General features: G+C 38.7%; 1 protein-coding gene across 1 annotated transcript; it reads left to right on the forward strand.

Annotated features, from left to right (window-relative positions):
* The first annotated feature begins 10,869 nt into the window (after window positions 1-10,869).
* LOC145092707 (uncharacterized) lies at window positions 10,870-14,642 on the forward strand. Its single transcript, XM_079030682.1, has 2 exons — window positions 10,870-13,801; window positions 13,995-14,642. The coding sequence occupies exons 1-2, from the start codon at window positions 10,882-10,884 to the stop codon at window positions 14,291-14,293; spliced, it is 3,219 nt and encodes a 1,072-aa protein (XP_078886808.1). The 5' UTR covers window positions 10,870-10,881; the 3' UTR covers window positions 14,294-14,642.
* Window positions 14,643-15,057: the final 415 nt, after the last annotated feature.

Raw genomic sequence — 15,057 nt, forward strand, 5'->3', positions numbered from 1 at the left:
TATCCATTCGCTAAAGTTCGTTCCATCGAAGGTGACCTTTTGGCAAAGGCTCATCAACGTGAAAGAACTAGCAGCATCGTTGTTTGCGTTCGACATCTACAAAAGAAAAAGGACAAAGATAGATTAGAACAAGAATCCCTAATTACCACCCATTAAGAAAAATTAGGGCTAGGATCCAACAATAACATTTACATACTAGAAAAGGGATGACGTAATCTAACATGCAAATAAATTGAAGGTAAGTGAATGACGATTCACTAATTCTCCATCACAAAAACTTAACTATTAGTCCTAAGTGTATTGAGAATTCCTAGGTTTAGATGAGATTCATTGAAACTATTCAATGGCATGTTTAAATCTCGATATGCCCCTCTTGTTTGTGATTGGGATACCGAGGATCACAAAGCGGGTGTGAATTACCATGCAAATTCACATGGTGCCTTCATTGTAACGATCACCTATTCGATGTGCCGGTAAACCACACACGCTCCATCGAACTATGATAAACAATGAATCACCCTTTACCACCTTTGCTTAGAACCAATTAGTGTGCCGATAAACCACACATACTCCACTAACTTCTTAGCAAGGGTGCAAAGTGTAATTTCATGGGATTGAATCAATTCACTTTTCCTAAAGTAACTAATATTGGGAAATTTTAAAAATGTGTAGTTACTTTGTATTACTTATTATACTTTTAATGAGAGGATGAGGTTGCCCTATCCTACCCGTTCGGCTAACGACCCTCCACCAATCAAGCAAGCGGTGGGTGTGGGTGTACACCCATTAAGCGCCATTTTATAGGCCACAACCTTATACCCACCTTATAGATCGGCTTCGTGAATAAGGCCTACTAACGGTAAGACTAGCATTTAGTTATATATATATATATATATATATATATATATATATATATATATATATATATATATATATATATATTATTCTAGTAATATCATATTAGTATAGGGTTGTATTTAAAACCTTTTAAAATCTAGGGTTTGAAATTTAAGTTGTCTAAATTAAAACTTTTAATCACAAATATAAATTTCAAAACTTAAGGGCAAGTTTTAAACATTTAAAACATGGAGGATCAAATAACAAATAATTCCAATTAACAATTAATATCCTAATTATCTATATTTGATTTTATTCAAGATTTCTTTGAAAGATAATTACCAAAATAATTAAAATAATTAGTTAATTATCATATAAGGAAATTAAATATTTTATTAGTTGATAAATAGCTTTAATTAGATCAAGATAATAGTCATATATATATATCAAAAAATCGGATTTAGGTTGATCTACTATGATTAAGGTAAGTTTCCATAAGATAATTATGAAAAAATCCCGAATCTGGCCATTCCTGACGCTTGGACTCGCCGAGTGCACAAAGTGACTCGCCGAGTCAGGCCTATTCGTCGAGTCCACTTTGGAACTCGCCGAGTCCATGACTCAGAAACAAAAAAATCGAATTTTGCAGTTTAGTTTCAGTTAAACAAGCAACAATTTAATGAAAACCAAGCTAGGCTTTGATACCACTGATGGGTTTTAGCCATAAGAACTTTCCTATGTGCACATGCAAAACCCTAATGCTTGGATCTAGGCTTTCTAATTAAACATGCTTTGAATCCAAGACTTCTAATGACTAATTAGGTTAAATAACAACATTGAAACAGATCTAGAACCATACCTTTGAATTCCTTGTTGATCTTGTAGTCTTGGAGCTTCCAGAGTCACAAATGTCACTCCTCTAATGGCTTACAAGCACCAATAGCAAGGAAGATGATTTAGGAGAGAGGAGAGGGGAGGAAATCGGCCAGGGTTCTCTTACTTTAGGTGAGATACCAATTTGCCTTGGCTATGGGGTCTATTTATACTTGTAGACTCCCTAAGGGTTACAACCTAAACCCTAATTGGATAATCTTCTCTTAAGGCTATCCAAATCCTTTCCTTAGATAAGCAATGGACGATTTTGAAGCTATCCTAGCTTCTAGAATCCGTCCACTATATATCTATAAGGATTTATAGTCTAAAGCTTAACTATCAAACAATGGACAGTTTATACCCCTTTATTTAATTAACCTCTTTAAGTCACCAAATTAATTCCAATTAATTCTATGACTTATATTAATCAAATAACAATATATTATTCTTTATATTATTCTCATAATATATTAATAATATTTACTCTCTCTTAATAAATCATCCTATCAAGTTGCTATGGTGAAGGCAACCCAAAAGGACCATGCACAACCGGGTCAAATACTTGCCTAATATAGTTGCAGCCTTAGACACTATTCCAACATAAAGACTGTCATGAATCTGTCTGTAGATTGTCTAAAGTGTTTAGACATGGCACAAGTTTGCTGCAGAATTCATGAGTGCTTTGATAAGATTAGAGTATTGGATTAAACCCACGCTCACTTGGATCACTTCATGGATTTTTTTCACGGGTGATTAGTGAGACGATAATATTGTATATTCTTGAAACCGAGACATGTGAGTTGTTATTTTGTTGGTTGGTTACACATTGATAATAAGTAAACGCATCAGTAACTTGGTGTTATAAAACTTATTGTTGTGTGTGATTCGATCAATAAATGCAAGCGAGAATTTGGGTTGAAGTTTATCCATTCCTTTTACCCAAAGTGGGATAAAAGTGATATATATGGGCCTCTCGATGATTTAGTGATGACACCTAAGCGCTTGGCCAAGCCGGGACTAAGTTGATGTGTTCAATTGTAGTCTGTTATCAGTCGTCATAAATCAGAAGTCGGGAAACAGTATAGAGAGAATGATTGAAATTCATGTCTTTTGTCTATACGATATCTTGAGAATGGAGGAATATATAATCCCTTATCTAGAGGACACGCTATCTGATAAGATCAGAGTTGACAGCGGCTTTTGAAAGCTATGATTGTTGATCAGGTTATGAAGTCATACGAAAAATAGTTATTAGACTTATCCAAGTGGGAGACTGTTGGATTAGTGTCTAAGTCCATAACTATTTTGGTATGTACTTGACCCGATTATGAGCATGGTCCTTTTGGGTTGCCTTCACCATAGCAATATGTAGGATGATTTAAGGAGAGAAAGGTTTAAATATGATTTTTTTAATATATTATGAGAATAATATATTAAAGGAGAAATCATATTGTTTAATTAATATTGGTCAAGAATTAATTAAGAATTAATTTTGTGTCTAAAAGAGATTAATTAAACTTAGGGGACTGAAGTTGTAATTATAAGATAATTATAATTGGGCTATGGATCACCTAATAATATATAGGTTGGACGAATTCTATGGGAAGCCCATTAGAAATCGTCCAAGGGATATGTTTAAGGAGTCCATGGGCTGCATAGGGCCTAAGCAGTCAGATTAGGGTTTCCTAGTTGTAAACCCTAATAGCCTACATGTATATAAAGGACCCTTAAGCCCCAAAAACGTGGACAACACTTCCATTAGGGTTTCCAGCCGTTTTTGGTGCCTCCCCTCTCTTCCCTCTTCATCCAAGTTGTTTAGTGGTGTTTGTGACTCCATTAGAGGTGCAGCATTTGAGGCACTAAGCTTTTGAAGCCAATCCAAGCAAGGAATTGATTGTTATTGCTATATAACAATCAAAGGTAATTCTATAAACCCTAATTCAGTTTATAATATGTTAGATCTAAGTTTATTAGTCTTGGATTCAAAGCATGTACAATAGAGAAACCTAGATCCAAGCATTAGGGTTTGTATGAGCACATAGGATTGTTTCTTATGCATAAAACCCATCAGTAACGACCCAATTTTCACGTCCAAAAATTTTGTTTGTAAAACATTACTTAGAAAGCATTAATGATTAAAACATTGTTTAATTAAACCATTTCACATCGGAAACCTAATTTGAAATCCACAACACGTAAACAATCAAAACATCAGAGTATCAATCCCAGAATAAGCTCATATCTGCGGAAACAAGAGAGTGTGTGTGTGACGTGCTGCTACCGCGCCGGCTCCTTTCCCCTAGCTGAGGAGGTACCTGAAACCCAAACCGGAAAACATAAGCACAAAGCTTAGTGAGTTCCCCCACTGTACCACATACCATACAATCACATAACATACGTTTATCGTCAGGCATATCTGGGTGCCCGACCTGCCCCTTTGGTCCTCTCGACCGGATATTGCCTAGCATACCTGGGTGCTGGCCTCCCCTTAGGTCCTCTTGACCGGGTACTGCCTAGCATATCTGGGTGCTGGCCTCCCCTTCGGTCCTCTCGACCGGGTACTGCCTAGCATATCTAGGTGCTGGCCTCCCCTTCGGTCCTCTCGACCGGATACCGGAGACTACTTCTCCCCTCCACCACTACCACATAATACATATCACAGTACCTGAATCTATCTGGCATGGATGGGTATAACTACCCCTTCGGCCCTATCGACCGGATGTCTTGGGGAGTATCTCCCCTACTACTACTAACACATAACATCACATCATACTAACACATAAGCATGGAATAGGTAGTAGTAACCCTAGATGATTATCACGAAGAAAATCATCCACATACAATTCCTACTGGTGGGACGGCATTATGGCTGTAGACCCACCGCTACTTGAAGGTAACTCACCTCGAAGTAGCTACTGATCTGATCAGGAACTGACTGTCTACTGCTGCTGCTGCTGCTCCGGAAATCCTCCGGCTGCAACTCCCACAACATACTCAATAAATCACTGCTAACTGACCTTTGGGTAAAATGACCATTTTACCCCTGATCATGTCAGAAGTCGAAGTCAGAGTCAACTTTCAGTTGACCCGACTTGCCGAGTTGGCTCTCCAACTCGCCGAGTCTTTATTCAATCGATTGTCCTGGATCCCGTCCCTACTCGTCGAGTTAGGCGTTGACTCAACGAGTTCTTCTTCTAAACTGAGGTTCAAGTCCTTCATCCTACTTGCCGAGTTGTATGAACAACTCGCCGAGTTCATCTTCATCCGAAGAACACTATATGCCGTGACTCGCCGAGTTGTATGAACAACTCGCCGAGTCTGTTCTTGATCTAAGGAGATTGCCTTGAACTCGCCGAGTTCCTCCATAGATGAGTTTGGCTTCCAAATCACTGAGTCACACCCCATGACTCACTACTCGCACTCGACACAACGAAAAGGGGACAACTCGGAGACTCGCGAGTAGACTCGCCGAGTCATATGAACGACTCGCCGAGTCGTCGCCATGCAATCACTATATACGCGATTTTGTTCGATTCCAGTCTATGTCATTCACAAATCTGGGCTCCTAGAACATGAATGACACGTAAAGTTTCCAACTTTTCGTGTAGATACTCACCAAAGAGGGATTTAGGGATCAAAATGCCTCAAAAGGGGTAGATCTAGGGTGAACAAGCAACATGGGTCCATAAAGGTATATCTGAGCTCCTGGAGCTCAATCTTGCCTAGATCTAAAGGCCAATCAACTTATTACGACTTATATTGCACATACAAGCTTGGGGAAGGGCTCAAGAAGGACTTAATGGAGCAATAAGCATAAAAACAGAGGGAAAACGGGTTATACCTCAAAGATATCACTGATAGGACACTAAGATGCTTGGCTTCCTTCCCTTCCTCTTGATCTACACCACTTCCTTCACAAATCCTTCAAGAATACACAAGAATGCTTCAAACTCTCAAGGAAATAAGCTTTGGGACGAGGGTTGGGAGCTCTGAGGTGAATGGGGGCTGGTTTGGGGCGGATATGATGTTTAAATAGGGTGCAAACCCCTGAAACTTAGGGTTTCATCCAACAGCGGTGACTCGCCGAGTACAGGATATGGACTCACCGAGTCGCCAACTTAAACATGTCCCGGGTCCCGTATCTACTCAGCGAGTCGGACCTATGACTCGCCGAGTCCAAGGCTAAAAAAAAATTTAATACTCAAGTGAGGTTTACGTACCAAGAACCAGGTGCTACAAAAGTCCAAGTCCATACAGTTGATTTCAGTTGGATTAACACATCCTAAACGTAGATCTGACCTCTTAGGGTCGATATTACACGTAAAGTTACAAACTTTACATGAATGCAATGTGTTATAAGCCAAACACACCATTTCCAAGTCAAAAATGAAGTCTAGACCAAATGGAAGAGCTAAAGCATGATAACTTCGTAAACTTCATGGCTATAGAGGTTGAAAGGGATCTAGATATGAAGTTACAACTTCAGATCACACTCCATACTCCAAAAAGGTTCACAAAATTGCTAAAAGATAGCCCTAAACTCAAACATGAAGAGATCTAGCAATAAGAAAGTCAAGGAAACAACTTTATACCTCAAAGGGACTGGAAATGGAGCTTGAACCCTGGATCTATTGCTTCCTTAAACCTTCTAGATCCTTCTTCTTCTTCCTATAGCAGGAACCGGGCGTTACAAATCTCCCTCGCTTATTTTAGACTTCGTCCTCAAATTCTGCTGCTGCATCTAGAAAAATCTTGGGGTAGTGCTCCCTCATGTCTTCCTTTGGCTCCCAAGTCCATTTTGATCCCTTGCGGTGCTGCCATTACACCTTCACCAGCTCCACCCTCTTGTTCCTCAGATCCTTTGACTTCTTGTCAAGGATAGATATTGGTCACTCGATGTAGTTTAGACTTTCATCCACCTAAATATCCTCTAGAGGCACCACTGTAGAATCGTCTACTAGGCACTTCCGCAGCTGGGAGATGTGAAAGGTACTGTGAATCTGGCTAAGCTCGGCTAATAGATCCAACCTATACACCACCTTGCCCACCTGGGCTATAACCCTGAAAGGTCCAATGTACCCGGGGCGCAACTTGCTCCGCTTCCTGAACCGGATGACACCTTTCCAAGGTAACACCTTCAGGAGGACCATATCCCCGACCTGGAACTCCAGGTCTGATCGACACTTGTCGACATAACTTTTCCATCGACTCTGAGTATTCTGAAGCCTGCTCTGGACCTGTTGGATCCTCTCCTTCGTCTTGAGTACCACTTTGATACTTCCCATGACCCCTGCCCAACCTCACCCCAGCATATCGGGGTCCTGCACTTCCTTCCGTATAACATCTCAAAGGGAGGATGGTCAATACTCGCGTGGTAGCTATTATTGTAGGAAAACTCTGCCAAGTGAAGATAGGTATCCCAGCTACCACTGAATTCTAAAACACATGCCCGCAGCATATGCTCCAAATTCTAGATGGTCCGGTCGCTCTGACCGTCCGTCTGCGGGTGAAAAGCGGTGCTGAAGTGCATACGAGTACCCAACTTGTCGTGAAACTTCTTCCAGAATCTGGAAGTGAACCACACAACTTTGTCAGAAATCAAAGAGACTGGCACTCCGTGTCGAGCTACTACCTCTCGAATGCAGATGTCAGCCAGCTTCTCGGCCGAAATGCTCTCCTGGATCGGAATGAACTAGGCGCTCTTGGTCAATCAATCCACAATGATCCAAATCAAATCCACTCCCCGTGCGGTCCTGGGAAGTTTCGAGATGAAACCCATAGTAATATCTTCCTATTTCCATATAGGGATATCCAATGGTTGTGTCTTGTCGAGAGGCCTCTGGTGCTCGGCCTTGACCTTCCTGCATGTCTGGCATCTCTCAACGTACTAGGCTACATCCCTCTTCATGCAGGGCCACCAATAATTAAGACGAAGATCTATGTACATATTTGTCGCCCCGGGATGGATAGAAACCCTGGATTTGGGGGCCTCATCCATCAAAATTTTCCATACTCCTCCCCAGTACGGAACCCAGACCCTCCCATGCAGGGTCAGCAGTCCACGACTGTCATAGTCAAACGAGGCCACATGGCCTATAATTCGCTCGCACTTCCGGCGCTCCTCCTTCATACCCTCAACTTGCGCCTCTCAAATCCACTCCAAATGTGGAGTCACCACTGTCATCCTTAAGCAAATATCTCTGATCGGGGCTGCCTTGCGACTAAGCGCATCGGCCACGATGTTGGCCTTCCCCGGGTGGTAGAGGATCTCACAATCGTAATCCTTCACCACATCTAGCCACCGACGCTGCCTCATGTTCAGATTCAGCTGATACGTGAGGTACCTCAAACTCTTGTGGTCCATGTATATTGTACATCGGACCCCATAGAGATAGTGTCGCCAAATCTTGAGGGCGAAGACAACCGCCCCCAACTCCAGATCGTGCGTCAGGTAATTTGCCTCGTGAGGCTTCAGCTGCCTTGAGGTGTAGGAGATAACATGTCCCCTCTGTATCAATACCGCGCCTAAACCCGAAATGGATGCATTGTAGTATACTACAAAATCCTCCACGCCCTCTGGTAGGGCTAGGATCAGCTGCTCATATAGCCTCTTTCTCAATGTCTCAAACGCTGCCATAGGCAGCAGCGAAATACCACGACTTTCTTTGTCAATTGGGTCAAGGGTACGACTATCTTGGAAAAGTCCCGAATGAATCTTCGGTAATAGCCTGCCAATCCCAGGAAACTCTGAATCTTAGATGGAGACTTCAGAACCTCCCATCTCATCACAACCTCTACTTTGGTCAGGTCGACCAAAATACCATTTTGGTTGACAAGGTGCCCAAGAAACTGAAGGGTTTTGAGCATTCTAACACTCCTATGGTGTACATGCAACCCTATAAACCTTGGATCTATGTTTTCTGTATTATACATTCAAATATATGATATTCCAAGGTTTCATCCTAACTAGCATAATAAGAAGTAACTATACTACAAGAATCTAGTAGAATGACATACATTTTGATGTTGTAGCTTGATTCCATTGAGCTTAAGAGCCTAGTGCCTCAAGTGTGACACCTAAAATGGTTCACACAACATCAGAAACACTTGGAATAACATGAGAATAAGGATACTTGTATAAAATTCGGTTTTGCCCTCTTGTGTACTCACACTAGTCACACTAGTTCCACTAGTCATTTCATGAACGATAGACCTCTTTATATAGTCTGGAGGATTAGGGTTACATTCATGTAAACCCTAATACCCATGACCTTTCAATTCCATAGGATCCATAGGTTAACCACTCCATGGACTATCCATGAAAGCTTAGCTCAACCTAAATGAACTTGGCCCACTATATATATAAAGAGTCCATATTTAATTAGTTCATTTTGATCACTAAATTAATTCAAGACTAATTTTTGATCAATACTAATTAAATAATATGATTTCATATTAATATATTAGAAATTATAACATATTAATATAAATCACTAGTATCCTTTTTCTCATTTTGTCTATCTAATTGTTCCGATGCCATGCAACCCAAATGGACAATGCCAAGTCGGTTCGAATACATACCAATGATTATCATGTTCTAACACTAAGGGACTAAGGGTTATGATATTGTATGTATTTTAGATATTTTTGTTTGTTAAAAGCCCATTTTCATTCACAGATTGCTTAAATATGCTTTGTTTTCTCTTGGTATGTGTTGATAAGCTTGATGGATATTTATCAACAAGAAGCATATGAGTCTTTGGGTGTACATCTGGTTTGATCCGCTCTTATATATTGGGGCGATACAAGTGAGCAACATGAACAAATTAATGATTATGGGAAGTGGGGTGTGGCAATGAGATTGGTGTCAAATTCCTTCAACTGGGGTACATTTGTGAACATCTTGTTAAGGTTGGATACTAGTGTTAGTGGATGTAAATATGTAAAAGTTCATTAGAAATTAATAAAATTATTTCTTTATTTGGTTATATTAAGTGCAAAAATTGAAATGTAACAATTGTAACATTAATTGTCTTGGTATTGGGTTTATAGATTTGACAGAAAAAATATAAAACAATCATTAAAAAGATCCGGTTGCATATAACAGAATCGGACTATAAGATCAACAAGATCTGCTTCAGAACATAGTTGTATGCATGTGGATCGGGCTATATAGTCATATAGAACATCTTGTCATTCTAGAAAAAAAAACCCGGTTTATATAAGAAAATCGGGTTGTATTAGTTTAATAAGTCCCGGTTCTAAAACCGGGCTCTATTGGATTTCACTTAATTATAGAACTCGCTCCATAAAAGACCCGGTTGCAAACCGGGTTCTTTATAGTATTCAACCGGGTCATTTTAGTCAATGTTAGTAAGAGACATAGTTTAGATATTCATAATACAAAATGACATTATTATTCTAGGTCGTCCTTTTTCTCTCATTCACACGTTCAAGGAATGCACTCACTTTTAGATTTTTATAGAGGAGCCATTACCATTGACCCACTAACATAGTCATCCACTAAAAATCATTGACTACTAAATAAAACACACTCTTTAAGTCTTTTTGTCCATGTTCCATCTTTTCTTCGCATACCAACATCGGCTATTAAAAGATAGAAAGTTTTTTCCGGTCTTAAGTTTTCGATTGATGAAGTTAAATTCTGTTATTTTCCGGTCTTAGTTTGAAACAATAGTATAATTGACACCATTTTGATTTTGGAACCAACTATTCACAATTTAACATATAATTAATTTCATAGGTATATTTTCTTTACAAATTAATAAAACTTTTATTAAAACTAACTGAAAAACAAAAAATTCATGTGTAATAAATCGATTGAAATTATATTCGATTCCAACTACATGATTGACATATGATACCATTTCTTTTTTGCTAACTACCTATTTTTAATTTCTCTATTAACCTTCAGTGTGTTTTTACCAAAATTTCTATGAGAAATACGATTCGAAGTAAAATACACTCCTTGTGGAAAATATGACAATGACTTCTGAGAAGAGGAGACTTAATGTGGAAAAATATGGCAGTGCCCAAATTTTCCTTTTTGAATAACGAAAAATGAAAAATAAAAGAAATGGCAGCTCAAGTATAAATCATGACACACAAACCATCATTTTTCAAAACACAACACAGAAAAGTAATTAAATAATGTCGTCTTCAAACTTGTCACTCTTCTCTCTAGCACTACTAATCACTGCTCTCTTCCTCAAACCAAATATTACTTATGGTTCTTTGGAGGAAGCCAATGCTCTTCTCAAATGGAAAGCAAGCCTTGAAATCCCAAACAACTCCTTGCTCTCTTCATGGCTTCCCCTCCCTATGAATTCCAATGCATCTCTTCCATGCAATTCTTGGTTTGGAGTAGTTTGCAATGCTGATTGGAGGATTCACAGGCTGAACCTTAGTTCATCTGGCATAAAAGGTACACTCCATCAATTTTCATTCTCTTTGCTACACGATCTTACGCATTTTGATCTCGGTTTGAACAACTTCTTTGGCCCCATCCCACCAGAAATCGGACTCCTGTCCAAACTTGTCCATCTTGATTTTTCAGAGAACAAATTTTCTGGAGTAATCCCACATGAAATAGGAAACCTGCACCAACTAACCATCTTGTACCTATACTCAAACAATATATCTGGCTCGATTCCTTCATCGTTGGGTAATGTGAAGTCTCTCAGTGAACTTTCCATGAGTTACAATAAACTTAGTGGTTCTATTCCTTTATCTCTAGCAAACCTGAGTAACCTACAGCTTCTATACTTAGGTGTCAATAATTTTTCTGGTCCCATTCCTACAGAACTTGGGAATTTGAAGTCTCTCACTGATCTTGAGGTGAGCGACAATCAATTTAATGGTTCCATTCCTTCATCATTGGGTGATTTGACATCTTTGAATGTCCTTTATTTGTACCACAATCAACTCTCTGGTCCCATTCCTATTGAACTTGGGAATTTGAAGTCTCTCACCGATCTTGCTATAAGCCACAATCAACTTAGTGGTTCTATTCCTTCATCATTGGGTAATTTGACATCTTTGAATCTCCTTTATTTGCACCACAATCAACTCTCTGGTCTCATTCCTATCGAACTTGGGAATTTGAAGTCTCTCACTACTCTTGGTCTGAGTGACAACCAACTTAGTGGTTCTATTCCTTCTTCAATGGGTGATTTGACATCTTTGAATGTCCTTTATTTGCACCACAATCAACTCTCTGGTCCCATTCCTATTGAACTTGGGAATTTGAAGTCTCTCATTGATCTTCAGGCGAGCTACAATCAACTTAGTAGTTCCATTCCTTCATCGTTGGGTAATTTGACATCTTTGAAAGTCCTTTATTTGCACTACAATAAACTCTCTGGTCACATTCCTATTGAACTTGGGAATTTGAAGTCTCTCACAAATCTTGCTGTGAGTGAGAATCAACTTAGCGGTTCCATTCCTTCATCACTAGGAAACCTCAGCAACGTACAGTGGCTGACTCTCCTAGATAATAAATTATCTGGTCTCATTCCCAGTGAACTTGGGAATTTGAAGTCTCTTACTCATCTTGGGGTGAGCAACAATCAACTTAGTGGCTCTATTCCTTCATCATTTGGCGATTTGACATCTTTAAATGGCCTTTATATGCATTACAATCAGCTTGCTGGTCCCATTCCTAGTGAACTTGGGAAGTTGAAGTCTCTCAATGAATTTAAGGTGAACAACAATCAAATTAGTGGTTCCATTCCTCCGGATCTTGGAAATTCAACTCAACTACAAAGACTTGATCTGTCTTCGAATCATTTGGTTGGTGAGATCCCAAAGGAGTTTGGGAAAATGAGAAGCATGTTGGATTTTTCCTTGGCTGATAACCAACTTTCAGGAGTAATACCTCTAGAGCTTGGATTTTGTGAACTCCTTGAAGTACTCGATCTATCCAAAAATAGATTGAATGGGTCGATTCCAACAAGTATTGGTCAATGGTCACACATCCACTACTTGAATCTTAGTAATAACAAGCTCAGTGAAAAAATTCCACCCGAGATTGGTAAATTAGTTCATCTTACGGAACTTGATTTATCTCAAAATTTGCTCACAGAAGAGATACCATCTGAAGTTCGAACTTTGCAAAATTTGCAGAAATTAGATCTTTCCCACAATATGCTATCTGGTTCTATTCCTAATGCCTTTACAAATTTGCCTCGCGGAATTGATATTGACCTGTCTTACAATGAGCTCAAAGGTTCAGTTCCCCCAAGTCCCAACTTTGTGAATACGTCTGTACAAGGCAATCCAGGTTTGTGTGGATATGTTACAGGACTGAAACTTTGTGCTAGTCAAATTCCGAAGAAAAAAAACCAACCATTTCATCATACGCTCATCCTTGTGATTATACTCCCCCTTATAGGAGTAGTTTTACTTGGTTTATTCATGTATGGCCTCGTTGCTTATCGACAACAAAAGAATAAACCTCCACAGAAACCATTGGAAGAAGAAAATGGTGATTATTTCTCCATTACAAGTTTTGATGGAAGAGTAGTGTATGATGAAATCTTGAAGGCAACAAATGATTTCAATGAAGCATATTGTATTGGGACCGGAGGATATGGTATTGTTTACAAAGCCGAGCTACAACCTAATAATGTGGTAGCTGTCAAGAAGCTTCACTCATCTTATGAGAATGTTGATCGTAATGGATTTCTTAATGAGGTACGTGCATTAACGAACATAAGGCATCGAAACATAGTGAAACTCTATGGATATTGCTCACATGCCCGCCACTCATTTTTGATTTATGAATACCTTGAAAAGGGAAGCCTTGGATCAATCTTAAGAAGCGATGTCTTAGCAAAAGATTTGAGTTGGTTGAAAAGAGTTAGTATTGTGAAGGCTGTTGCTAATGGGTTGGCTTATATGCATCACGACTGCTCACCTCCTATAATTCATAGAGACATATCCATAGCCAACATCCTTCTTGATTCTGATTATGAGGCCCATATTTCTGATTTTGGCACGTCCAAGCTTTTAAAGCTTGACTCATCTAACTGGACCGAAATTGCAGGCACCTATGGTTATATCGCGCCAGGTAACATAATTCTCAAGTTTCATGATATATATATATATATATATATATATATATATATATATATATATGTGTGTGTGTGTGTGTGTACATCGATGTTGGAATCTTGTGGGGTTGATATAGGGTATTTTATTATTATTATTATTATTATTATTATTATTATTATTATTATTATATTATGTTTCTTTGGATGTAGAACTTGCTTATACCATGGTGGGAAATGAGAAATGCGATGTGTATAGCTTTGGAGTTGTTGCACTAGAAGTGATCATGGGAAAGCATCCTGGAGAACTGATAACATCTTTACCTATATTGTCTGCTGATTATCCGGTGCCAGCAAATGTGGGAGATAGTCGGATACCTCCTCCCTCCTCACAAGTTGAGAAACAAATTAAGTTGGTTTTGAGCCTCTCAAGAGCATGTTTGAGCTCCAACCCACATGAAAGGCCAACAATGCGTCAAGTATCAAATCTGTTAATGAAGGATCTGCTTTGAATTGACATCTGTGGCCTGATCGATATAGTGTACTTTCAATGTTGTTTAAATCATCCAAAACAAGTTGATTTTCAGTAAAGCTAACCAAATTGATTTTGTCTGACTTTTTGGTTTCTTCCTGGTCGTTCTCTTCTCTCACTTGTTTATCCATCTTCTTCCAACTCGTGTTCTTGTTTCACTTTCAAATGTTGCAATCGCTTCTTCCGATAGTGTTTTTTTTTCACTCTTAATTTTGAACTGAATTACATATGGATATTATATGTTTCTTCAGTTTCAAAGTTGGTTCAATAAGGTAATGATTATTGTTCTTTTCCACAGGCTTGCTCTTTATAGATGTTGTAGAAACTAAATCAAATCGTAAAATGTAACAACACAACCAATAAACCATTAACAGAGTTGATAAGGAAAAAAAATGAAGTAAATTTTTTTGGTTTGAACAAGTTAATGAAACGAGAAATCAATGAAACTTGAAGCTGAAAGTTGAAACTTGAAAGCAATGTGAAAATTGAAATTCAAATCATCATCTATTCATCAAGTAATTGTTTGGACAATAATCAATAAGCAATTACAAGTTAAAGAATCATACAACCAAAATTAATATAGAAACATCAAACATATTGCTCAAAAGCATGAATCAAAATCCAGGTATCCGAATTTCCAAGCTGATTGTTGAAGACAGTCTAAAGGTGAGAAAAACAAACATATGTTCAAAGAAATTAGATCCTAATCTAAGTGATCCTAACAGATTAAATACTATAAAAAAC

The sequence above is a fragment of the Lactuca serriola genome, chromosome 3 (assembly GCF_051521515.1).
Source record: "Lactuca serriola cultivar US96UC23 chromosome 3, Lser_US96UC23_V15, whole genome shotgun sequence".
Classification (NCBI taxonomy): Eukaryota; Viridiplantae; Streptophyta; class Magnoliopsida; order Asterales; family Asteraceae; genus Lactuca; species Lactuca serriola.

Excerpts from the sequence above, each read along its gene's own strand:
- LOC145092707 (XM_079030682.1), top strand. The coding sequence starts at position 10,882 with ATGTCGTCTTCAAACTTGTCACTCTTCTCTCTAGCACTACTAATCACT. Across the intron at positions 13,802-13,994 it reads CTATGGTTATATCGCGCCAG|AACTTGCTTATACCATGGTG; the intron begins GTAACATAATTC and ends CTTTGGATGTAG.